The following is a 26,158-nucleotide window of genomic DNA, read 5'->3' on the forward strand; positions in this document are numbered from 1 at the left end:
AATGAAATTATATATTGTCAAACCAAGGATACCTGGCATTAGATAAGTCCAATTCACTGGTGACCAACATGCGCAGACCATCCTCACTGAAGAACAGATGGTTCCCACTGGACATGATACCACATTTTCTGGAGGGTTTTCCACCACTCAGCTGTTTAAAAAGGTCCACGTCCACTGCTCCGCCTAAATGCAAACAATAGCTTCCATCACATCGTGACAACACAACTCATGATCAACTGTTTTGAGTTCCAAATTCATGAGAAATAAGACGCAACTTTTCAGATTTTCTGCTACATATCCATCTATAATACGTAATAAACTATGAAATGTGACGGTGGGGCAAAAGGAAAATGGCATTTCAGGGGGCACACCAGACAGTTTACTCAGAAACTGCAAGTTGCAGTATTTTGTATGTGGCTTATATAAAATCTGAAGGGTTGGACATAAAAAGTCCTCCAATTCTAGAATGACCCAGCACTATTCTAGGTGCCAAATTAATTGTGACGTCCTCATACCGTACCTTCAAAATCCTCTTTGAGGAAGTCCGTATTGGGAATGTCGGGCACAGAGCAGTCACTTCCAGAGTAGCCGGGGTCACACGTACAATGAGTGCCCCCAACGCAAGCTCCATGTCCACTGCACATGTCCTGGCACTGAGGGCCAATGTACACGTTGTCCAGAGCCCATGTTGGAGGAGCAGATCCAGTTGAAAAGAAGCCCTGATACCAACGGAACCTCACAGAACTGCAGTGATAAAGTACAGGAGCAAATAGATGAAGACGAAATATAGAGCTAGATAAGGCAAGAGAGGACGCTCACCCGCAGAGGTGCAGTTTGCCAAAGTGTATCACTTCTCTTCTCCAACCTTGCGTGGTGCCAGGAAAATAGACACTGGCCGGGTGGAGCTCGGTGGAGCACAGGGAAGATGGCCGCGGCCCGCCGGCACACAGCGGCACCAACAGGTGCCAAGTGGCACCGAAGTCCCGTGAAAACTCAAGACGGACCGGGTGGACGGAGGAGCTTTCAGCCGTGCAGCCGACATTTATCTGGGGATGGGGAATAAGCAAGATGTCGGACGAGTGATTCATATTTCGACCGAGAGCGCTGATTGTTACTGTGGGAAAAGAAGTCATCAAGACTGTTCGAATACCTCAAACTGGATAATTGTGTTCTCATTCACATCAATGTCCCTGGTGGTGATGGAATGCTCCCCCAGCTCGCTAGAGACAAACACCATGGCTGACTCATCCTCCTCTCTGCGAGGCAAGCAGATAAAGGAATAGATAAGTCAAGGTTTCAATCAGCCAAGTCTTTGTTACATTTTAAGTTTTCAACTTTTCTTACAAGCCGGTCTTCTGGTAGGGGCAGTAGAGGCCGGTGTTGCCCCCCGGGTAGAACAGCCAGTTAGACTCCTTTGGGCCTTCTTCAAAGCTGTCTAAAACTACCTGGCGGTTGTGTAAGGAGCTACCATCGATGATGAGATTGTCTATCACCCACACCTCCTCCTTCTTACCTGATGGACACAAAATAATCTGATGAGAAATGCACTGACTAGCTCTGCTCAGTCAGTTTTTATTGTTATTAGAGATTTGCAACCATTTTAAGTGCAATCTTGCTGCTGCCATTATGCCTTTTGAAATAATCAAAAGTAACGTTTTCCGTATTGTGTTCAGGTCAAAATTGAGTCATTTTCATTTTTGGATTTGCAAAAAAAACAATACATAGTGGTTTTTACAAACCTGGAAATGAATCACTCTTTACCCCTCGAAAACTATACGGTAAAGGTTTAGCATTATCCAACTGATTTAAACTAAAGATTTCATCCACTAGTAAAAATGTGGACACAATTCTAGGACAAGAGTTAATGAAGACTTGTTTGATTATTACCTTTTCTTGGGGAATCTGTGTGATGAGTAAAGGCAAATTTCCAAGATTTTTTAAGCCAAAGCGTCCTCCAAAATTGGATTGACTCATAAAACCATTTGATATAAATAGCAACTGACTGAAAATTTCATGTTCTGTAGTATTTTGAAAAGTATTGCATCTTCTCACCACTATTGTAAGGTTGCCAGAGTCTGAAGCGAGTGGCGTTTGTCTGGGCAGTAGTAGGCAGGGGCAGGTGGAGGAAAAGTGTGTCTGTGGAAGCTGGGAAGTAGAACTCATCTAGCAACACCCAGCTAATTCCACCATTAACTGAGAACTGCAGGAGCACTGAGTGGGAGCGCTCAGGGACTCCTAAAAAAACAAACAAAAAAACATTATAAATATACATTACAGTACTCTCCCTTAATTTGGACTATCATGTACCTTTTGTGATGAATTTGTAGGAGAATTGAATGTAGAGCGTATTGGTACAATCCAGATCTCTTGAAACCATCATACGCAGACCATCCTGCAAAGAGGAAGATTACTGTGATGACAATTTTTTTTCTTTTATCGCAAAACTAATTTTCAAGAGAGCTACCCCTTTAAAGATGAGGGCAGTTCCAGATTTTAGAGGCTCTCCGCTAAGAGTTCCCCTCTCAGCTCCATAAACCTCAGGCCAGGTCTCCTGCTGCAGGTGCTCATTGAAATCTTCCCTCAGCACAGATGGGAGGGGTGTTGCTGGTACACAGTGTGCACCCTCATAACCTTCGTCACACCTTGGACAGGAACAAAACCCACGTGAATTTTACAACTGCAAAACAAATATTTAAAAATGTTTGTGTTTGACATACAGGCAGCGTCCATTGTCACACAGACCGTGACCTGAGCACATCCACGGACACCCGGGTGCGAGTAACACATTATCCAGAGCCCAACCCTCGGCACCGGGGGTGAAATGGGTCTGGATCCAACGGAATCGAGTTCTTGGAGAACTGAGGCAATCAGGGGTGAAAATTAAGTGTTAACACATATGTAAACAGGCTTGGAATGGGTGTAGTGCATACTTTGCAGCACTTGGCAAGTACACAGTGATCCTCCGCCAGCGTTTATACTGCGTGGATGTATAGACGGAGCTCTGCGTATAAGCAGCGCAACCGATAGCAGGGGGGACACACTCCGGGGTGATGAGGGACCAGTGGCGTCCACAGTCCGTGGAGTATTCCAGACGCACGCCATGGGAAAAGGAAGTAGACTTGCTGCAGCCCATACTCAACTCAAACTGCAGGAAGGATGAACCCGACACCTCAAAGTCCCAGCTCTCGGCATACCTTGGCTTCTCTACAATGCAATAAAATGTCATTTTGCAAATATTTTTCTGCAGACAGTGGACGGAACTGAGGGAGAAAAGGGTTAGGTAATACGAATTTCACCAATGGGATCCCAGTCAAAATGTAAAGTTGTGGTGGTAGATAAATCACCAAACAGCGCAAAAAAATAAATAAATGGAGCATTAAAAATGACTGTCTATCATCCTCAATGGCAGCCAACAAGTTTAGAACATTTTCCAATCCATAAATTACATTCATTCATTCATTTATTTTCTGAAGTGCTTTATCCTCATTAAGGTCACAGGGGGTTCTGGAGCCAATCCCAGGTGACTCCAGGCCAGAGGCGGAGGACACCCTGAATGAGTGGCCATCTGATCGCAGGGCACGAGGAGACGGATAACCATGAACACTAACACCCATACCTAGGGGCAATTTAGAGTGTCCAATCAGACTACCTTGAATCTTTTTTTTGGAATGTGGGAGGAAACCGGAGTACTCGGAGCAAACCCACGCAGGCCCAGGGAGAACATGCAAACCCCACACAGGTGGACCGACTTGGATTTGAACCCAGGACTCCAGAGCTGTGAGGCCAACGCGTTAACCACTCATCCGCTGGGCCGCCCCATACATCACAAATATAGTAAATCGTCGCATGCTCTTATTCGGATATAAAATGGACCAAATCACGCTATAGATTTTCCCATATCTCCCAGCACTAATTGGACATCTATCGCTGTCAATGGAAGTGAATGAGTTAACTTGTTTAATTGCATCTGGCGAGTTTGCATGCTCTTTGTGTCTATAGCTTTGTTTTCAAAAACTCCTGCTGTGCACTCTCAAAGAATAAGCCTGCCTAAAAGCCTTATTTACAGAACATAAATGCACTCACAGCTTGCTGCTCTCATAAAAAATGAAAAAAAAAACTGGCAGGATTTTCAATCAAGTTTGCCCTCATTCATAATGGGCCATTTATGGTGCCAGAGTAAATGGGTGATTTAGTTTCAGTCTGTTGTGAGTTATGTTGCTCTGAAGCCATTTTACTGCTATTCTCTCTCTCTCTCTCTGCTGTATGAATAGAAAATGTAATTGCAATGTCTTCTTTATGCCAGTGTGAAAATTGGGTGTGTTTGACTCACTATCGATGGCTTCAGAGTTGAAGGTCAGAGCTGTGTCTAGGGACAAACAGTCCACAGTCACCTCCCCTCCCTGAATGCGGTACCAGTTATGTCTCAGAGGTGTAGTGCCGTCAAACTTGTCGTGGAAACCAGTCCTGGAGCTGTCGTTCAGACCAATTAGGACATCATCCAGAGCCCACTGAGCTGAGTGCTTCCCTGGAAAACAACGACAACACAATAAATCAGGAAAAAGAATCATTTGAGTGGGCCCATTACCGCAATCTGTGCACCAACCTTGTTGAGGCTGCCACCACCGAAACACAGTGTATGGTGATTTGGCATGAGGTGGCAATTCAACAGTCACCACTTGGGGCTCCAAAAAGGCGCTGAAGTCCAGCTCTCGCAAGAATTGCCACTCGACACCATTGTTGGTGGAAAACTGTATAAGGACACCTGAAGACAAACATGGGTCCTTTTTATTTCATTTGATCAATAACGGAAAAGTCATTGAAGTGAATTGAATGCTTTTATTGTCATTTTACAAGTATAATGAGATTTAAAGCTTCACCACGAAGTTCAAAAATACAGTAACAAACAAACAGACAAATAAATAATAAATAAATAATCAATAAATTAGAGGCTTCTAGAGTAGAGTACTAAAATTTATACCAATGTTACCTTCATTGCGTGAGCGAGGCCTGGTGCAAGTGGGTCCCAAACTTTTACTACCTATTCGAATGTAGAATTGCACCAACCTGTGCATTAATGAGAGAAGATTTGAAGATGGTATTGAATTTAGTTGACTCGCAAATACCCCAAAAAAAGTTGAATTCACTCACCGAGTCTTGGTAGTGTCGAGCGGCACCGTACGAGCCTCCCTTCTTCCGGGGCTACTGAAATAAAGCGCCTTTCCCTCACTTATTATTCCGCAACCACCTCCTATTTGGCCTCCACTTATGCTCTGCCAAAGTGGACTTAACTTGCCCTCAAAGCCCTCAGCCAGTTCAGTAGGAGTGGCTACAGATGGGACACAACTATCCTGCTCAACTGAGAGGAAAAAAAGAAGAATCCAATAAGGTTTATTATTTACCATTTAAAACATCTTTCAAAATGGTTATCAGCTACTTTACCTGTGTACCCCATGTCACAGAAGCAGACTCCAGAAATACAATCACCATGGCCGCCACAATGATTGGGACAAGGCTCAGAGATGTAAACTCCATCCAGGGCAAAAGCTGGAGCATCTCGGTAAATGCTGCTCTCCTGGAACCAGCGGAAGCGGGTTTTACTGGGGAAATGGATCAAATAGGAAATGAGATCAACGACAGGAACCTTTTGTTTAGTAGTACATATACATTTTAAACTGTATTTTGACCCCCTGAATATTTGGTAGGCCCAGCAGAGCCAACTTTAACTCTTTGTCTGCCATTGACAGGGCTAGACACAATCTTTTTTTACTGGAAAAGGTTTGAAGCAGAATAAAACAAGTATCTATCTTTTCCCTTTCTCCCTTCTTGTAAACTGAACTATGGATAATAATTACAATTCTTTGATGTGTATAATTTAGTTTGAAAAGGGTCTTCTATTCTGTTAAAAAAATCTGTTAAATCAATCAATTAACATATTCTCTGATACCTGGCTGCAACATTGCGTGGAATTAGCACAGTGACCCTGGTCCACTCTTCATAATCTCCAGTGTTGTAGACGGTGGGCTCCCTGAGCTCCCGGTTACTGCCTTCACAGTTCCCAGCTCCCGGAGACCCGGGGTAGCAACCCTCTTTCACCAAGGCCCAAGTACGACCAGCATCGTGGGAGTACTGCAGCAGTACTGGTGCAGATGCACTAAACTCTGACTCACAGCCTATGTTTAACTAGTAGAGAAGAAAAAGAAATGATTTCAACAGATTTCAAAGAAAATGCACATCCTGTAGGACTGTGGGCGTGTTGACTTTCCAGGCTTTTCACCTTAAACTGGAGAGTGTAGCCTGGGCGAAGGGCGAGGTCCCTGGTGACCGCCACCCTGTCCCCATCAGAGCGCCCAAACACCATAGAAGATGCGGTGGGAGCACAGAAGCTGTCGTTGCTGTCCCTCTCCATGCCTTCGTTGCCCAGCATCAGCCACACGCTCATCTGGTTTAGTGGGTAGTCAAAAGCTGGCTTCTCATAGAAGTTCTGATGGATGGTTTTTAGCCATTGGCGTCATTGTGTATTGACAGCACTTGAATGTGTTTCACATTTCGAAAAGGCAAACCTGTGGAAGAGTAGGGCTCGCCATGGGGATGATGTGCTTCTCCCGCTCAGATAGAATGATGACATCATCGATTGCCCATTGGTCATAACCTCCTCCAGAGTGAAGAGGTTGCCACCAGCGAAATCGAGTGCAGGGTGTCTTTGAGGCCAAAGGAAGCTCATAGTGGACAAAACTGGTGAAGAAATTATTGAAATGATCTATTTGAAAGGAGGACTCACTCATTGTTGCCATTAGCGCTAGCGGACTCACCGAGGCTTGGTGAAGTCAGTGAAGTACATCTCGGCAATGAGGCCCCAGGTGATGCCTCCGTCGTTGCTGTACTGCAGCAGCACTCCCTCCTCTCTGCTGTCCGCCTGGTTACAATCTACCCAGTCTCCACCGACACGCAGGTAGAATTGGACGAACTCCGCCCATTCTGTGTCCAGGTCCAAACTTACAAGCTGCCGCAGGCCAGCCTGGCAAGATACGTGAATTCAGCTGAGAGGATGATTCTTTGTGACACCACAACTGTTTGGGTTCAGGTATTATTGTCCATGGCGTGTTGTTTGTGAAGTGCCTAGTGCTGAAAATAATAGCACCATGCTTTCCCTTTAAGCTTCAAACAATATTTCTATACTTATACTGAATGTAATTTATATTAATTTATTATTTAAGGATAAACATGTAATATTTGAATTGAACTATTTAATAGGTATATACGTGTATGTTTCGAAATACGGTTATAAATGTAAAAACAAAATGACTCCAATCTTCACATCATGCTTAAAACTAATTCCTCTACCTTGCTGAAGTACAGGGATGAACCAGATGACACCACCCCGCAACCAACATCAGGGTTGACCACCTCGCCACCAATGGCTTCTTGCCAAGTGGCTTGCAGTGCATCCTGGGACTCAAAGTCTGAGAGGACACTCGATGACAGCGGCGAGGAGGGCAAGCAGTCTGTACCAGAGAAGCCATCATCACACCTGCCACAGAAGAGATTTCAGGGTTCTCACATTTCAAAAATCCAATTTTTCCGAATGTTGTGACCTTAAAGGCTGACCTGCAGTGTCCATGGTCACACCAACCGTGTCCGTGGCACATGTTGGGACATTGCTGGCCGATATAAATGTCATCCAGGGCCCATTCATCTTGCTCGCCGTAGTAGTTCTGGATCCAACGAAAGCGTGTAGCACTGGACCTGAAACACAGACATTTTTTACTTAACACCTGATAGACAGGCAAGTACATCATATTATCAAATCTACAGCTTCTCATTGAATTTAATATATTTAAAGCAGAACATGAGTTGATAGTAAAGCATACGCAGAGTGTTTGTGCTTGTATTTGCAGCTGCACAGCTGTGACAAGCAGTAATAAAATCACCTCAGACCCCCTTCTGGCCACCACTGCTATATTTCCAATTACAGCCTTGACCCCGTGACCTTTCACCACACGGCAGAAGATAAGTGCATGCTTATCTAAAGTAATAAAGAATTGAAGGTCAAAATAATTGATGTGTTTGATGTGCACTGGTGTATGTTCAACTTATGGCTGATGGCACATGCAATCATCATATCTCTGGGGACATGATAGGTTCATAATACCAAAGGGTTTGGCCATGTCAACCATGAGAGTAATGGCACTTCAGCAATTGTGGACGACAAGTCGCATACACGGTCAAAAAGAGAGTCTTGTGTCATGTTGATAATTCTTTAAACAAATAATAAGTTTTGGTACTTTATCACAGGTAAACTATTTTATTGTAGAATAAGTTAAAAAGAAAGTAAATTAGACAACTAAATGGTTTGTCCAAAATATATATGATTTACAATTGAGCATTTCTTCTACTTTAACTGGTGTGTTACCATGTCTTTTGAGGGAGAGACAGAGTGATGCGTCTCCAGTTTGTAAACTCCGATGGGTGGTACACACTGGGAGCGGTAAACTCTGAGCAGCTTGGCATGCCAGGCAGGCAAGCCTAAATGGAAGAAGGACAAAGTTGAGAAAAGTTGCCATACCTTTTCTTTCACCGGCAGAATCAACTATTTTGTGAATTCGTGCACATCAGGAAACAAATTGCAATCACAAAAAAAGAAAAAAATCACTGCTCATAAGTGAGAAGATAACCCTCATTAAAGATTACAGTCTTTGCATTTGCCTAGAGGAGATGGATTAAAAATCACTGTGATAATTTCTGTTAATCAAAGGACTGCATTTTAAGCATCTTATTGCTTAATATTGAGGGGCCTTCATACAGAATCCTAGACTGATAAATGTAAATCCATGACATCGTTCCATGCTCCTCTAAGATATCTCTCAAGCTAAATCCATCCATCCACCATATTTTTGGACTATAAGTTTTCCCCAGACAAAAGTACACAATAAAGAAGAAAAAACTATATAGTACAAGTTGCACCGGAGTATCAGTCACATTTTTGGGAGAGCATCTTTTTATCTTATTAGACATGCCTCTTTTCACTTACCTCTTTGACCAGATGCCAAGTAAGGCCATGATTGGTGGAGAACTCCAGACGGACTTGAGTGTCAATGTGAGCGGATGATTCACGACCACAGCCCATAACCAGTGAGAACTGGAGACTGTAGGAAGCTCCAATCTGCATTGATTGCGTCTCCACGTATCGAATACTGGAACCAGGGCTGGGCTCACCGGAGAAACTAGAAGCCAAGATGATTTAAAAAAAAACATGCGATGAGAATCATGGTGTTTATTGGCTGACTCCTTATAAAGCTTCTTTGCCAACCTGAGGGTCCAGTCATGCCGACAGTAGGGCTGGACATGACCAAGGTAAAAACCGAGACTCTGCGTGACATCCAATACATTGCTGAAGTCAAGACTTATGGTGTTGAAAAGCACAGAGGTCATGCTGATTTCATCCAGGGCCCAAACGTCATGACCACGTCCTGAATGGTATGGCTGCCACCAGCGGAATTGTGCACCGAACTTTCGTGCACCAGTCGGGAGCTCCACAGACACGATTCTAGTCAGGAGAGTGAAAAATATTGTGATTCAAAATGTTTTTTTGTTATGTGATCTCAATATGCAAAAACTGGTGTTTCACAACAGACCACATATTAACCACTTTTCTTCATCTTTTATTTTGTTACTGTCTCCAGTAAATGTAAACTGAGCGATATATATTTAAGATATTAAATAATTGTATTCCCTCCTGCTACTTTTTATTGTCACATGTGAGCCATTCCACCAAAACAAGACGCTTGGGGGTGAAATTGGAAAAGTAGGTTTTTAGCCATCCTTATTGATTTGGACAGGCTTTCCAAAACTGAAAGCGATTTTTTTAGTCCTTCAAAAATCATCATATATAGAAAAATGGCCAAAGAAGACGAGACAGGCAAACATCTTTGAAAAGTCATTAAAACCAGCCAATCTGCAGGATACATGCCAGTGCCTGGTTTTGTTCCATTTACTTTAACTACCTACTAAAGTCGGACATCTTCAGACATCCCCGTCTGGCTGTTTTTTGGGCCCCACTTAGTCTTCATTGTAAACAAAGATGGCATTATTGTCTCAATGGGTCCCAGTAGCCCACCCATTCGGCACAAGCTACAACTTTCTACGGGTATGAATGCTAATAAATTCTTGGCATCCCCCTGGAATTTTAAACACACACAAACCTTGGCTCATGGAATCCCTGGTATGCGTAATGCTGCAACAGAGTCCAGGTTATGCCATTGTCTGTGGAATAGTGCAACAGGACACCCTCTCCTGCCTCATCCGGAGCAGGGCAGGAGCTGAGGGTACTTCGGCTGCCCAGTCGGAGGGTAAACTGGAGGTATCTGTACGTACGAAAGAAAAAATAAGCTCTGCACTGCAGTCTAAAATATAACATAGCTAGAGCGAAAGTCAAGTTGATTAAAGGAAGGGGAAAAAAGTGATCAAATTTGCGCAGAAAGGAGGAGGCTTGCATAAACAAAGTTAGAGGCTTTGCGGAGCATTGACATGATGGATGAGATGATTAGATAAATGAGGGCCAAATTAAAAGAGCGAGGGCAAAAGCAAGTGTGTGAAGTGAGCAAATTTCCATGGTGTGTATGCTTTGTGTGTATATTTATGTGAGGCTCAGATTCCTATTTGAGTAGAGATAATTATCTTGCCATTCCTGTTGCCAATATTTATGATAACATCCAATCTTCTGTCTGAAGCCAACACTCCCTGTCCTTGATCTGGACTTTCATTATCAGAACCATTCATCCTTTTTAGGAAGTTGCAGACTTGATAATTCACCAAAATGACATTATAAACAGCCATCAGCTGGCACACAGAGGCCAGCAACAACGATTAATCTAACATAGTATCTCTAACTTCAAATGTTTTCTGCCTTCCTTTCCTTTTACAGCTTTTTCAACTGTAGGCACAATTTTTCTCCCCACCATCCACTGAGGATGAAAGATGATATAAAAGAAAGAGTGATTCAAAGGAGAGTGGATTCTGAACAACTAAAAGATCTCTAGGATCAATCGCAGGTGAAGAGACCTAAAAAATCAAATGGGATAACATTGTGACCACTTCAATTACCTGGCCTGAGAACTGTCCAGAGGTGCTGTGACCAAGTGCCTCCTGCTGTCCCTGTTGAAGACCAGCGCCTTTCCACTTGCTAGAACCCCACAGCCAAAACTGACTTCTGCTCCACGAAGAGAGGAGAAGCTATGGTAGGAGGAAAGTCGCGGGCTGGAGAAACCCTCGGACAGGAAGGCAGGGAATGTCTGGGAGGCCAGCTCACAGGCTGGACCGCTGAAGCCGGGGTCACATCTGAGAATCAACGATTACAAAACTATGAAGACTAATCAAAGACAATCCCTTGAACAACCACAGTGGGATTACATCAAACTCCCATGTGGCACATTATAACTGTTCATTCTGTAAAGACACTGCGATTCTCATTATCAGTGTCACCTTAACAAGGACATGTTAAAAAATAGAGAGAGGATGATACTTTTGCATCATATATGGTATCTAAACAAGACTTACTTGCAGCCTGTGCGGGAACAATGTCCTCTTCCAGAGCAGAAGCGGAGACAGGCTGGACCAATATACACTGAGCACAAATGAAAATTAAATCATGTTGCACTACAATCATTTGGGTTTGACTACATAAATGAGTCTGTACAGAAAAGCTTATTATATGGCCTTTTTTTAAAGCTAAAGAAGGTGGAACAGTAAATTAAATGATACTGACCATTGTCAATGGCCCACATGTTGCCCAATCCGGTGCCAGACTGTTTCCAGCGAAAGCGTGTGGTCTCAGTCAGGGCGGAATTGGGCAAAGGAATAGAGATCCTAGTCCATCTACAGAAATGCAACACAATGCATCACGCATCGACATCGTGTACATGCAGTCAGCCCTGTGTGTCCTACCCGCTGTAGTTGTCAGAAGAATAGATGGTACTGTGCGGAAGGTGAGGTCCCGCGCAAAGCTCTGGCAGACACTCAGTGTGGAGAAGAGACCAAGAACGACCGTGATTGGTGGAAAATTCCAGACTCACGCTGGGGAAAAAAAAAATATTAATTTTAAAACAGGTACCTCATACTAATATACTCCACAGGAGGTGTTTACACCGCAATTTTTCAAGAACAGTTATCGCGTTGATACTTTTTCAATTGTGCAAGAAAAAAAATGTTTAACATACCACTGTTCTACCCTGTTTTTTAATGTAACCCACCTGTTAGCAGGCTGATAGGAGCCGCAGCCGAGGTTGATGGAGAACTGCACAACATGCGTGTGCGTGCCAGGCAGCACAGGCAGCAGCTGCATGAAGTCCATAGCCCACACGTGGCGGTTGGCACCCCCGTGTGAGATCTGTTCCAAGCAGATCTGAGAAGCTGGTGTTTGGAGCTCAGAAGGAAGTGCCACTGAAACCACTGCAGGTGTCTAGGAGGAAGATTGACAGTAGAGGATGGTCACCCACTCTCTCTCAATTGGCTCAAATCCATTCAAGAGATACTTTTAAATGAATAACCGGCCATTGCACAAGTCTATACCCATTAGTCAATTGGTTTCTACGTCAGTGGTACCATATTTGTCAATGTTATGTGAATGGAGTAAAGATTTTTTTTGATTTTAACAGAAACATGTTTAAGTTAAATGTTTTTATGTTTAAAAAAACATTCTTAAATGGATGATCAAAGAGTTAATGAATATATTAATAATAATAAAAATGGTAGCCCTGGGGATTCTGTTTGCATATTTAGTCTCCAAGGATTTAGGAATGTATAAATACTTTTTGCCAGATCCAAACTTTTTACTGTACAAGTGTTGAACTCAAAGCTTAGGGGAACAAATTCAAACTCTTGTAAAATCCTCTCCTACGTAGAGGGAACAGTAGAGGTGGATCTAATTTATGGCTGCATCTCACTCTATAGGAAGAATATGGAAGGGTGTCCAGGATGACCCGTTCCCTTTTGCCTTCTGACCTTCCGAACAGAATCACATTGTGATCATGTGACTCTCCAGGATCACATTCACCACCACCTGCAGAAAGAACACACTCTTCAGCAATGGGGTTAAAGCCAAGATCAAATGATAGATAGCCGATTGCTGTGTACCCATAGAAAAGTGGAAGCGGAGGTTCCCGTATGAAGTGGTGTCAATATACGGCGTACAGACTCTCCTTCGTCCGTCCATCTCAAACACCAGCGCCGAGCCCGCCTCGATCTCACCACACTGGGTCCCATAGACAGCTCCTTGAATTTCCCAACTGAGGAAAGCAAACAAATGGTTAGTTTTGTCAGTTAAGTTAGAGACCAGGAAAGCCTCGGAAGCTTTGTTTGTCCTGGATGTGAAGCGCTACACGCAGACATGTTTGTGCAACACTCGAGAGATGATGCTCATTATTATGGACAGAAGTTAACTCAGTGTGTCAACCCTCTCCTGGGTCTCCTTATCCCTTCTGTTTCGTTATGGGAATGTAAAATAATCCCAAGCAGTTTGGTGCTTGTTTGTGTTTCTCAGGGCCATCGTGTTGGGGTAAAAAATGGCAGTGGTGGGTATCATTAGCACAATTCTGACTGTGTGAGCCCATGACAGCAGACAACTATGACAGACTCGCTGCGAATCAAGGTGGTGAAAGCCACACGAGTGTCATGCTTGCCTCATTCTGATGGAAAAAATGCACAGGTAGTGGATTGGTGTGTGGGAGTAACACACATGGCTATTTTTTACTCTCAGCTATTAGACATGGGCCACCGCCAATACTTTGGCTCTATGCTGGTAGGTGTTTCTCACTGTGAACAGATGGATTGCTGTCTGTGAAACAGTCAGAGGCACGACAAATACCTGCACGTCACATCACATGACAGGTGCACGTGAGAAAGGCATCTTTGCTTACTTATCATCAGTGCCGATTGGACTTCGTGTAAGTGGCTCTAATTTAAGACTCATCTCACTTCAAGCAGATTGGTTAATCAAACACATAGCTGTCAGAAGTTAAGTACAGCTTTGTGTGCCTTGTTCTTTTATCACAAAAAAAAATCTAAGTTGGGATAAAACCTGGAGGGCACGAATGATGCTTCTGCAGTGATCTAAGGTCCTCAGGATTACTTTTAAAGCTTCCTGGAGGTTTATCTGGTAAAAATAGCTCTGATCATTATAAGTGTCACAGGAATGAGCTCATAATTCACTTATTTAAAGTCATTGAAGCCGGTACATAGATGTCCATTTTTAAAGAAAAAAATATATATATCAGCGCAGGGGTGCTCAAGTCCGGTCCTCGGGAGCCCCTATACAGTCTGTTTCCCATGTCTCCCTCCACCAACACACCTGAATCAAATAATCGGGATCGGTATGAAGCTTCTGGACAGCTTGCTGATGAGTTGATCATTTGATTCAGGTGTTGTAGAGGAGAAAGATATGGAAAACAAACTGGATAGGGGCTCTCGAGGACCGGACTTGGCCACCCCTTTCTTAGACATTAGTATGGAATGTGGCCTCATCACTTAAAACGATGGCAGGGCATTTTTTTCCTTTCCAAATTCTTCCTGCTTGAGCTGGTTGGGTGTTATTTGCACACTTTTCCTTACTACAAGCCAAATTGTTATATGAGGAATCTGGGTTTCTATATATGATCTTTTTTCCATTTTGATTAGGAAAAATGCATAGTATGCATACTCTTTTTTTCAGCGCAGTCTTTACTCCTTGAAATTTGAGACCATTGGAGTGAGGACAAACTTGTTTTAAAAAAGCCAGCAAGTTGATTTCTTTTAAAATATCAGTCAGTTGAAAGTGGTGTTGTGTATGACCATCATCTTGACTTACTTTAAGGGTGGGCTCTCAAAATCCTCTTCCCAGTAGCTTCTTCCCTCTTCTCGATGTAGGTCGATATCTCTGCTGGAAGCGAAACTGTGCCCCACTGCCTCACCGCCATGAAAATACAGAGAATTCCCCTCTGACTGGCAAGCGTGCTGTAAAAACAGTTAGTTGCGTAAGATGATAATAGCCTTCATGCATTTCAAACCTATGATTTGTGAGGTCTGGGGACTTCATTTATGTAAGCATACTTTAACAGTAGCACCGGGGAAAAAGAGCCAATTGGCAGTGTCTGGGGGGTCCAGATTGTCCTCCATGAGGGGAACTTGATGAGCAGCATTGACAAGCAGCACATTGTCCAGCCCCCAGCAGGACTCGTAGCCTTCCGGGTCTTGAGGAGCTTCCTGAGACCACCGTAGGTGGACATTCTCGGCCCTGGACCTCTGTGGCATTGGAAGAAGGTGGACGAAGGTGCTGCTGTTGGTAGGAGCTCTAAAAAGACACAGTTTATATGATTTAATCATTTCAGCTTGGGAGAAATATTTGCAAATCCAGTACACAAAAGGTATTGAAAAAAAGGTAAGGAACCTGATCTTCTCCAATGTGATCCAGTCAGAGGCGTTGGTGTTTCCGTTGAGGCTGTACGAAACTATAATTCTGGGGTCTGAGTAACTGAAGCGACAGGAGCCTGAACCTGAGCAACACAAATCATGAAAAGAAGTCAATGGTGACTGAATATAGAAAATGATTTTTTTTTTTAATTTCTTTATTTTATTGAAACTTTAACTTTAAATGTGTACTCCTGTGAATTTCAGTACGCTTGCTATGGATATGGGGCAATTTGTGGGTCACTCCCTATTGAACTTGGATCACTTCCACTTGATTTGGGGCAATACCCTGCTGCTTTCTGTTGATTTTTGTTGACTTTTCATAAAATTTTCTGACATTCCAGGTCACTTCATGTTTATTTTGAAGCAATTGCCGGCCACTTGCTGTTAATTTCACATCCCTTTCTGATGTTTCCAATGCATTTTCAGGATTTAAAAAAAAAGGTTTTATGAGAAGTGGTTCTAGGTAAATGTCAGAGTAATTTAATGATCAAAGTGTGTCAATCTTTGTCATAATATGTTGAATTGTCAATTATGCAAATTGGTAAATGGGCAACATTCTGTTAACTATTTTTCATTGTTGGCAAAACAGAAATTCTTCAAAACACAAATATGCCACCATTGTTCTTGAAAACCGCAACATGAGACGACTGTGCATTTGTGACATGTTTGTGTGTGCTATGGGATATGGCGGGTTCAAAGGTCGCTAATGGAGGATGCCAGCAACTGCATCCCCAACTGTTTACTCCCGCTGATGGTGTGCAACATCTATGTTTTGGCAATGACCATAAGTACTCCACTGGTCCCTACATGAAGCAGCCTTCACTTAACCACACAGCTTCAACTGTATAAACACACATGTACGACAAAACAGTCATGCTTAAAACAATAGTGAAAGAGGAAAGGAAAAAGGGAATGATGTGTTCAGTTGTACCTTCCCATGAGAACCTCCAGATGCATATAATGGCCATGAAAAATAGAACATCTCTAAAAACTCTGCCTTGGCCTTCTGGGTGCTTCGAGTAAAAGATTGATAAGAGCCTCAGACGTGAACTGTTTTGTGTACACAAAGGCGGAGTGGTGTGACCATAAAATATGTCCGTTTCCCAGAGATACACGAGTACTCATTGTCCAGACTGCAGATTGACGCAAGCAGTCTCTTCGATGTTTGGACAAATTTTATGTACCTCATGCGCACGCTTGTTCAATACAAAATGTATGGCCATCAGCAGTAGAAAAGTGATTTTGATCAGACCCAAAGAAAGACTTACCCAGGGCAAACTGAAGGACAGAAGCTGTGCTGGTATTAAGAGGGACAGTGGTCTGTAGGACGGAGAAAACGGGATTTCAGGACATTAAAGTGTTGCTGTCAAATTAGAAGCATCAAGATCTTACCAGCTCTCGCTCTCCACGGGACTCACAGAATGTGATTGCTCTGCCATGCATGAGAACCCCACACTGCTCACCTAGCTCACAGTTTGTGCACTCAGACCTAAGCAGGAATCGTAACAACACAAATGTGATGAAGAGAGTGACTCACACCATGGGAAAATGATCCGAGATATACCAGATTGTTGAATCCAGCTCCCCTTCCAAATTGGAATCAAAGTCGTCACGCAGGACAGCATGGTTCGCGTGGACTTCCACTACACATGCATACCATTGACTTCAAGTTAGACACTATTTGCATTTCATAATTTCCTTAAAGACAGGAAAAGTGAAGAAGAGACTCACATAGACTTGGTCTCAGTGGGGACTCCGTTGGAGCTGAAACAGAAAGAAACAGTCACTATCAGGAGTAAAAAAGATCAATTAGTCCCTGACTAAAAGTGATTTATGACTAGTGTGTGTTAAGTTTCTCTTGAAACTTTATACCTGGGAAATTACATTTGGAATTTTATAAAATCAACAATTCAATGAAGCAAGAAATTGTTTAGTTTTTTCCCAACAAGGGAATAGAAAGTTTATCAATGTTGATAATAAAGTATTTTATCCAAATAAGTACCTATTATCATGTATCAGTGCGTATGTGTCTGGGTTTACATTATCACTGTGATTTGGAGCAAAGTTTTGTTTGTTTATTTATTTATTTTTTTTAAATTACATTAGTTTCTCAATTAGCATATTTCATCTGAAGGGAATTTATACTCTGTATCGCCAATCCCTTTTAACAACATGATTCAAAAATGCAATTCAAGTGACATATTGTAAGCCTAACTTTATCAAAATTGAAGAAAGATTCTTCCATTGATCTTCCATGTTGGCAAAAATACAAACAGATAACAGGTATGAACCAAACCAAAGTTTCCGTCAGCGAGATATAATAAATGTACTGTATATTGCTCAACGCGACTCTACGATAACCCTCGAAGTACTTGATGTTGCGCAATCCGGCGAACAGAAAAACATGCTCTGTGTATACAAGCAGTCACAAATTGCATACATATTTGTAGGCCCGGTCTTAAATCACGGAGTCGCCGAACAAACTTTGGCGTTGTACCGGCCGGCCGCAGCTGCGGCCTTCTGGCTGCCGTTGCTAATTCCTTTCAGTCACGACGGACTGGGCAGCCGTGATTAAAAGTTCACTGCCAATTAACCGCCGTCCTCTCCAGAGGCAACCTTGTGCTCTTATGCTGAAATCTGTGGCCCGGGCCAAACTCGAAGGTGTCCCTCTCACCAAGGATAAGCGGAAAAGAGTTAGGGCTTAATGAATCAAATTAGTTTATTTTTAAAAAAGTTTGGAAATATGGAGTCTGTTGTTAGAGGGTTCAGTGTGTGCATTGTGGTTTAACCCTAGCTAGGGCTCTCATTGATATAATTGTCTGCCATTGACGGCACTTGACTGGGAAAGGTTGACCTCCCAGTAAAGAAAGATATCTGAAATAGTGAAATATGATGATGCCTTTGGGCTCGATGAAACAAAGCCACGTTCAAATCCCTCAGAACGTCTTTGCTCGATTTTGGTATAAAGCCATCTATAATCTGCTTCCATTTTTTTCAATCCAGGATGAGTCCAGCCATCTGATAAACCATTAGAACCAAAGGAACTAAAGTTAAGTACCTCTCTAAGTTCAAACTGTTCATAATGGAATAAAGTAGGGGAGACAACTTTCTCAAATAGCACGCTTTCCTTTACTATTAAGTCAGCGCATATAATTTCCCTAATGCAAATCATAGTATACAAAGATTCACAAATTGCGCAGTGGCGCTATGATGTGGTACAGAGACGTTGAGTGGGTGCTGATCTGGGGGTTCTTTGCTGTTCTTTCCGCTTGACGGTGGCAGTGAACTCTCCACGACCAAGCCCATTAAAAGCAGATCAAAGGCCTCCCCGCTTTTAATCCTGCAAATTCCAAACACCCTCAAAAAGGCTAGTGGGACTCCCAAACTGTGCATTCCTTGAGCATCTTATTTATGTCCTTCCTCAAGTGTTAGGAGAGGGGATACATAGTTGTGTCGGCAGTTTACATTCAAAGAGACATTCCTAACAATCCATCTGCTCAAAATCCTGTAAGGCAGCATTTTAGTTGACATTCTGCTGGCTTCTAAATTACAGAAGTAAAGCTCAGATATTTGTCTTTACTTGTTTTTGAGGGGAGCGAGTAATCCTTCCTTTCTTCGGCAAAACTGACTCATTTACAGCTTTCCTTTCCATGCTTCATCAAGCTCTCCCTCGCCATCCTATCACACAGAGCCACTTCAACCCCATGGCTTCCAGACCAGACATTGCTGCTCATTTCACTGGGATTAATCCCCTCTCACTTCCTTAAAGACTTCAATTACAGACTCTTCTATTAGCAGCTCATCTTGGCTAATGCCTGTATCTTCTGAGCTGGGCTTATAATGGAACATGTGTGCACACAATCCCTGCCACCAATTCACAATCACACAAACAGAAAAAATGGATGAGTAAAGTTGTGGAGCAAATAAAAGCAGAACAGTGTCTATGGGCCTTCTTCTGGTTGAGTGAATGTAAGAAGTGTAAACTTGGGAAGACTTAGACACACATGTGCAAAAGTCATGTTAAATCTCCTCCTCTCCACTCTCTAATCTCCGCTCTCTTGGGTTTTTCTCCCCACTCAGTAAATGCCATCCGTCCTCCTCACCCTCCTTTTTAACTCCGTCTGATTCACATTCTCAGCGAGGCGAGCCGCGTTTGAAGTCGCGCTGACTGGCGCTCGCAATTACATTCTTCCCTGGACTCAGGATGCTGTTGTGTTAGCTTTAATGAATTACTGGGTCGGCTTGCAGCCACTCAAAGCGGCATTGGGTCAAGTGGCCTTTCTTTGCGGTTTGGCGTCATTATAGTAAGTAAGCATAGACTGCAGGTGAGTGGAGAAGCCACTAATAATTTCCTGTCTTATCTTTAATATTTTTTTCAAGAGGAGAGTTTTCAAGCGCTGCCAGAATGACAATAGACATCCATCACTTTTCAAGCAGAAGGGCTGGCAGGGAATGATCATGTTTTAAGTGCCATTGACGGTGCTGGATGTCCAATTAGGCATCTGCTGATGGACTATACCGAGGTATAAAATAGTCACAGTGTCACATAGCGCATAAACTTGCTTTTCTGAGAATGAGCTACTCTTGGAGTGTGCATGCAATACGATTGGCTGTTTGCAAACTACACTTAGCAATCATTGCGCTGGTGCATTTAAAGGAAACAAGCAGAGCTGCAGTAGAGTTCTTAACTGCAGATATGTGGATGCTTTTCTTTCCATTTTTCATTTTTTTGCTGTATAGCACATATATATCAACATAGTGCCTACAGGCATCAGGTAGACCCCAAAAAACACAAAGTAATGCACTAATTTTAATATTCATTCATTAATTTTCCCTTTGTATAGAAGGAAATTACCTCAACCAACCACAGGCACAACTCTCGTACCAAGTATTCTTTGCTGTGTAAAAATTAAACATCTTTACGGGTAAGTTTGAAAAGTTCTTTTAACCGCAAGTTTCAAAATAATATATATTTTATGGCATTAATTTTGACTTTGTTATATCGCCATCTTTTAGATCGAGGTTGTTGGCCTCAAGCAATCTCAGGAAGAAGCAAATTTACAATTTGGTTATTGGTCTTTCATTTTTCGGGATTCCAAACTAAAATCGTGAACAATGTTCATTTCAGCTTTATTGAAGATGAACAGCTCTAACAGCCAGGTGTGTGTATGAGTGAGGCGGCGAGAGAGATGAGGAGGTCCTCAATCACTCCTCTTTTGCACCGTGATCAATCGTCCCTAGGGGTAGCAGTGGCCTCTCTGAGTTATAAGTCCCTGTAATCATCCATCTGGGTTGCAGTGTACTGGTCCGGGCTCATAAAGAGCAGATTTATTTTTCTGCTGGAAATGAGTACCCGAGAATGCCAGCAGAATGCTGTCAGGAGGCTGAACTGATGGACGGCCTGCTGGCACCACAGGCGCGACCGCTTTACCCTCTTCACACCAGTTGCGATGGGCGAAAATGTCTCGAAGCGCAACACATTTGAAGGGAATGGGAGGAAGCGGTCTGATTGGCCACCTTGTCTGAAATAGTACCATTATTTAAATGGACCGCATCGCACACAAGGCGAAATTACCAACACCGGATCTAAACTGACTTTGTGAGAATTTTTCTCTAATTACATTATATATGTAAAGTTGCTGCATTTAGGAATGTGAGTTTAAGTTTATGAACAGCATTCAGTGCTTGTATTCCAAATGTTTACCCTCAAGTCAAAGAAAACAATTTTCAATAAAACCTGTATCCTGAGACACAACAATGAAAATGTTTGTCTGTTGTATCAAGCACTTTATGATCTTTAGGGTTATAAACATATTTTTCCAAGACAATTTCAGTGGAACAACAAATTGTATTAATTTTAAGATGAAATAATTTGAGGCTAGAAGACGGGAGAGATAACATAAAATTAAGTGCATCAACAGACACCATTCGGAGAATATAATCACTTGTTGACTGCCATCAAAGGGCACAAAGAGAAAAAGAACTGCTCGCTTATCTTCATTTATAAGTAAAATTCCAAGTGTTGGGAGGAGTTCACAAGTAAACAAGGGGCTTCTTTGCTGTAAACAAGCGATTAGACTGATTCGGCGTGCGGCGTCGAACTGCGCTGTCTGGAAAAAGCTACTTAAGGCTGTCACAGAGAGTGGATTTAAGCGCCGTGTGCCATAAAGTATAAATCTTTGACAGCGAGAAAGAGCAAAGGAGAGGGTTAAAAAGCTGACTGGAGTGTAAGATGAAATTAAGCTGGCAATATAAGGCCTCTAAGCGTTTACGACTTCAGACGTAATTGCAATGCCGGTGGATTGAAGAAAAGTTTCTATATACACAAACAATGAGGGTTGCAACTTTCAAGATTGCTCTTGGTCTCAACCCCCAAAAGTCTTTCTACTTTCCTTCCTAAGTTATGCAACTGTGTCTTCATTTGTGTGTGTGTGTGTGTGTGTGTGTGTGTGTGTGTGTGTGTGTGTGTGTGTGTGTGTGTGTGTGTGTGTGTGTGTGTTTGTGTGTGTGTGTTTGTGTGTGTGTGTGTGTGTGTGTGTGTGTGTGTGTGTGTGTGTGTGTGTGTGTGTGTGTGTGTGTGTGTGTGTGTGTGTGTGTGTACTTATACTTACCACCCTGTTCACATAATTGCTGGGCCAGAGCATCTTTGAAAAGGATCTGTCCTCGGTATGTGGCTGTCGCTCTGAAAAAATGATAAAAAGCACATGTACTGATTAAATGAAAAATATATATTTGTTCTTGTGGCAAGGCAAAATTGACATGATCCTTAATGATGAGATTGTTTCAATATTTTGGTGGGGTGAGGTATCCCATTGCTAAATTGTTGAATGATGAATTTAGAAATCAGAAAAATAAATATCTCAATGTTTTCAATTACAAAACAGGATTATCTGAGCATTTATTTGGTAATGACATTTCATCAATTTGTAACACAAAATTAAACGTTTAATATGACCTATTAAAGAGTAAACAGTCAGTTTAATATGTCAATATTACAAACAATCTGTTAATGGTTTGCCACTTGTACTATAATTTGAACTATTTGTGTTACACAGTGCCACCAAATATTCAGTGCAGCTCTACTATTTTTCTATTTTGGGCTAAAAGGAGTAACTGCTCATATTTCACAGTCCTCTTATGATTCTGTATGGAATTTTGCAACATGTGCACCTGCCCCATCATGCAGACCTTTTGTAAGCTACGGTCGTCTCTACTCATGAATAATGAAAACAACCCTCATTATTTAGTAATGGCTCCTCTGCGGGTGCAGAGCTTAAGGGAGAAAAACATGTTTAATTATAGTCATATTTCAGAATTGGTTGAGAACTAATTTGAGTTTGGTATCTATAAATAAAAGATTATGCATCTCTAACAGTGGGTCGCAATGTAGAAACAAGCCTCTTAAATATTTACTCAACGCAGGTTCACTAAAAATGAAAGCACGAGTTAGCTGTAGGATCATTTGAACAAAAATAAATGAGTTGTAACCTTTGTAGAAATAGTGCCCTTCAGTCTATGGAAAATAATCATTCATTTTACCAATAGCCTTTTGTGTATCTCGCTTTTCATTCATTGAGTGAACAAAATGAATTTTACCTCATCCAGTCATATTTGTCCAATTAATATTAATTAGAATGTAGTCCTGAATTAACAGTATGTGTTTCATTAAAGTGATACTTACAGGGAGCGCATTAGTCGTCAAGTGTGTGTGCCTGATTGTTGCAGTGTGACACTACCGTCTGCCCTGCTGTCACACTCCAATGCGTCGGGGTGTGTGTGGTGGGTGTGAGGGGTCCTCATTACACACACACTCACCCCCACATACATGCACAAAACATTTGTTGAACATTTAAATGTTAATTGGACTTTTGCTACGAAGAAAAAAGCAATTAGGGGCCTAAATGTTTCCTCTTCATCCTTAACCAGGGGCTCATTCATCTTGTGAAAATAAGTGTCATTTTATCCTTTCTCATTAGACTAAAGGAGATTCTTAGAGGGAAAAAATGAAGACAGAATGGTGACAAAATGTGGAATATGTACATGAAGAGAAGCAGATCAAGGTTTAGATGGCAAATATTTTTATCGCACATAAAAGCTTGGAATTAACAGACATGCATACACACAGACTCCGAGGCATGTATGCGCTTTAACATGGATACAGATGGACAGCCTGTCACTCACAGAGCTCCCAAAAGGGCTTGGAGTGGGTAATTACGAAGCATGTCGTCCATGTTAGATTACATGTTGCTGTCGGCCATAAGCATCCCCCAGGAGCCACTTTGTCAGCCACCCGCCCCCTACACACCCAACACACACTAGCCAGGAGCTTTGCCTACTACAGACAAATTACACTCAAGCCTCGCATGTAGTATATATCTACATACTATATAGAAAAACATACATGTTCTGCATTAAAATAAAAATGAACCTTTTCTCGTGAAACACTGAGCAAAGCAAATCCTGATTCATTTGTTGTCCCTCTATCCATCTCCCAATATTTAATCATTTAAACAATAAACCCCATTCTTGGTTAAAAGAAAAAAAACTTGAATTGAAACAGCCGAGAGCATACCATTTTTAATATTTTCTGAAGAACTCAATTTTTTTTATATGGAATGACACCAATGTCTTTGCAAACAAGGTCATGTTTTATATTCAAGAGGTACCACATAGGTCACTAAAGTGTGATGTGTTACATATAATTTCATCACCATCACGATGGTGAAACATTCTTGAGATGGTTCAAGAGAAAAAGGGGAGCCCCCCCCCACTTCCCCCTTTTTCTAATGCCACAAAATTAATTGAGAAGGTCTCCTGTAGCAGATGTAAATGGAATGTAGCTCAACAGAGAAGAGCTATGGGAGCAATTTGGCGCATTACTTACTTGTTAACATGGGTCATATAGAGTAATCGCCTGAGTAATAACGGTCTGGGTTGGGGAAATGTGGGAGTAAAATATTACAAACTTGAAGGTCAAATTAGGACAAGTAGGGAAAAGAAATAAGATTTGTCAAAGAGTCAACCACAGCAGAGCATCACATATGCCATTGATCTTGTCTCTGCGAACAAGGCAACATTATGCATGAACTCAAACACATCTCAGAGTGCGTCATTTTACACAAATCTCAGGAAGAAATGAGTTGTTTCCCATGTGGAATAGTATATTACTTTCTTGCATCTAAAATGACGTGGTGTTCTTATTCCCCATTTCCACGCTCCATTTCATTTGGAATTCATAGTTCCCAGCAGGTGGGCATGTGACACCCTGGTGAGATAGTGTGATGTTGGAGTGAATAAGACAACAGCGTTTGGCTCCGATATTGATCACAGAATAAAACAGCAATAAAAATAAGTTTGGATCGATGTGTGTAGATGTGCAATTAGTGGGCTTGTGGATAGATCCCTTAGGAAATTCCCTGAAGTCATAATTCAATACAAAATGTCCCTATATTGTTGCACAAAACATAGAGACGTCTGTATCATATACCACAGACCTAAATTCTCGTTTGAATTTATCCCGATGGGTAAAAGGCCACAATATTACAGACAGGTAAGAGTAAAGCATTAAAAGAATCTTCTAAAAGTCTTTTTTTAAAAGTGTAATTTGTCTATGTTCGATAGAATGTACAATACAATTTTAATCACAAAAAAAACTAAATATGATACTGTGTATCTATCCTATACCACAATCTTATTCATTTCAGTGGAGTTTTAATAAAGAGGGGAGCTCATTAACCACTGATTTAATTTCAATATAGTCCGAGTTATTGATTGGAATACATGGGAAATCAATGATAAATGGAGCAATTAGGTGTGTGATAGGTCATCTCCCAGTTTGCCGCCTGAACTCTGACCTCAGACTGGAATTGGAAGCTGTCTATCATTACTCCTGTCAGGCTGGTAGCGGTGGGTCATCATATAGAATTGATTAGAAAAATTGAAAGGTCAAAGGAATACAGACATGAATTGATCATTTGATTCTCATTTCATGCATTGTATGTCAATGACATGTATGAACAAATAGAGACCCGATAGAAATTGCCTGCAGGCTGCAAGTGAAGCGGAATCGAGCTGGAAAGAAAGGAGGAGACAGCGGAGTGTGTCAAAAGAAACCTTGAACCATTTTCACCTTTGTGGTGTTCAGCTAAACATTTCATACAATCGAAAGAAGTGTTCGCTCACGCCAGAGGACAAAGAATAAAATATGGGTTAGTGCTGTGTTTTAATGGGTGCACGCTTCTATTTCAATGAATGTATAAAAGAGGCGACCACTTTTCAGCGAACTTAAGTGGATTTCTTATTGTTCTTGCCCTAAACACAAGAAAAGCAAAAATGCTGGCATCCGTCTTTAAAAACTAGGAAGTTCCACTTGACTTGTTGAAGTTGTGTATTGATCTGTATATATGTGGATGGATTCCACTGTTCATCTTCTACCTCTACTCCAAGGCCTCTCCTTACCTCACCTCGGTAATTTACAGCCACAAAGAAAATGAGTTCTTCTGGGTGTCCACGTCAGTGCACTCCATCATGCACAACTCGGTGATGTGCAGCCACCAGCCTTCCCACAATATCAGCCATAAAACTGCTCTGCTGCCACATTTTAATGCTCGGCTCTGGCCTTTTGAAGGACACCGTGTGTCTGTGGCTCTAATTCAAACACTCACGGACGCTCCATGGACACTCAATCAGAGCCTGAGCGCTACAGGCAAGGGCAGGGCAT

General features: G+C 42.1%; 1 protein-coding gene and 1 long non-coding RNA gene across 2 annotated transcripts in view; one reads left to right on the forward strand and one right to left on the reverse strand.

Annotated features, from left to right (window-relative positions):
• reln (reelin) overlaps window positions 1–26,158 on the reverse strand; it is a 66,852-nt gene that overhangs the window by 13,183 nt on the left and 27,511 nt on the right. Inside the window, exons 4-43 of the mRNA XM_077595892.1 lie at window positions 22,050–22,120; window positions 17,170–17,202; window positions 17,003–17,081; window positions 16,831–16,927; window positions 16,707–16,758; window positions 15,416–15,521; window positions 15,079–15,319; window positions 14,837–14,982; window positions 13,129–13,280; window positions 12,939–13,054; window positions 12,246–12,454; window positions 11,941–12,069; window positions 11,762–11,871; window positions 11,554–11,620; window positions 11,101–11,334; window positions 10,200–10,361; window positions 9,308–9,544; window positions 9,029–9,221; window positions 8,411–8,523; window positions 7,606–7,743; window positions 7,342–7,528; window positions 6,810–7,015; window positions 6,561–6,732; window positions 6,275–6,481; window positions 5,945–6,180; window positions 5,440–5,597; window positions 5,149–5,356; window positions 4,988–5,064; window positions 4,604–4,762; window positions 4,331–4,525; window positions 2,931–3,204; window positions 2,718–2,858; window positions 2,465–2,642; window positions 2,308–2,392; window positions 2,053–2,235; window positions 1,345–1,513; window positions 1,151–1,256; window positions 820–1,046; window positions 521–744; window positions 33–183 (exon numbers count right to left, since the gene is read on the reverse strand). Coding sequence (XP_077452018.1) covers window positions 33–183; window positions 521–744; window positions 820–1,046; window positions 1,151–1,256; window positions 1,345–1,513; window positions 2,053–2,235; window positions 2,308–2,392; window positions 2,465–2,642; window positions 2,718–2,858; window positions 2,931–3,204; window positions 4,331–4,525; window positions 4,604–4,762; window positions 4,988–5,064; window positions 5,149–5,356; window positions 5,440–5,597; window positions 5,945–6,180; window positions 6,275–6,481; window positions 6,561–6,732; window positions 6,810–7,015; window positions 7,342–7,528; window positions 7,606–7,743; window positions 8,411–8,523; window positions 9,029–9,221; window positions 9,308–9,544; window positions 10,200–10,361; window positions 11,101–11,334; window positions 11,554–11,620; window positions 11,762–11,871; window positions 11,941–12,069; window positions 12,246–12,454; window positions 12,939–13,054; window positions 13,129–13,280; window positions 14,837–14,982; window positions 15,079–15,319; window positions 15,416–15,521; window positions 16,707–16,758; window positions 16,831–16,927; window positions 17,003–17,081; window positions 17,170–17,202; window positions 22,050–22,120 — 6,228 coding nt within the window. The remainder of the gene's footprint in view (window positions 1–32; window positions 184–520; window positions 745–819; window positions 1,047–1,150; window positions 1,257–1,344; window positions 1,514–2,052; window positions 2,236–2,307; window positions 2,393–2,464; window positions 2,643–2,717; window positions 2,859–2,930; window positions 3,205–4,330; window positions 4,526–4,603; window positions 4,763–4,987; window positions 5,065–5,148; window positions 5,357–5,439; window positions 5,598–5,944; window positions 6,181–6,274; window positions 6,482–6,560; window positions 6,733–6,809; window positions 7,016–7,341; window positions 7,529–7,605; window positions 7,744–8,410; window positions 8,524–9,028; window positions 9,222–9,307; window positions 9,545–10,199; window positions 10,362–11,100; window positions 11,335–11,553; window positions 11,621–11,761; window positions 11,872–11,940; window positions 12,070–12,245; window positions 12,455–12,938; window positions 13,055–13,128; window positions 13,281–14,836; window positions 14,983–15,078; window positions 15,320–15,415; window positions 15,522–16,706; window positions 16,759–16,830; window positions 16,928–17,002; window positions 17,082–17,169; window positions 17,203–22,049; window positions 22,121–26,158) is intronic.
• Window positions 19,584–21,190, forward strand: LOC144071088 (uncharacterized). Its single transcript, XR_013299545.1, has 3 exons — window positions 19,584–19,961; window positions 20,283–20,363; window positions 20,455–21,190. It is a non-coding gene; the product is annotated as an uncharacterized LOC144071088 (long non-coding RNA).

The sequence above is a fragment of the Stigmatopora argus genome, chromosome 3, assembly GCF_051989625.1.
Source record: "Stigmatopora argus isolate UIUO_Sarg chromosome 3, RoL_Sarg_1.0, whole genome shotgun sequence".
Taxonomy (NCBI): Eukaryota; Metazoa; Chordata; class Actinopteri; order Syngnathiformes; family Syngnathidae; genus Stigmatopora; species Stigmatopora argus.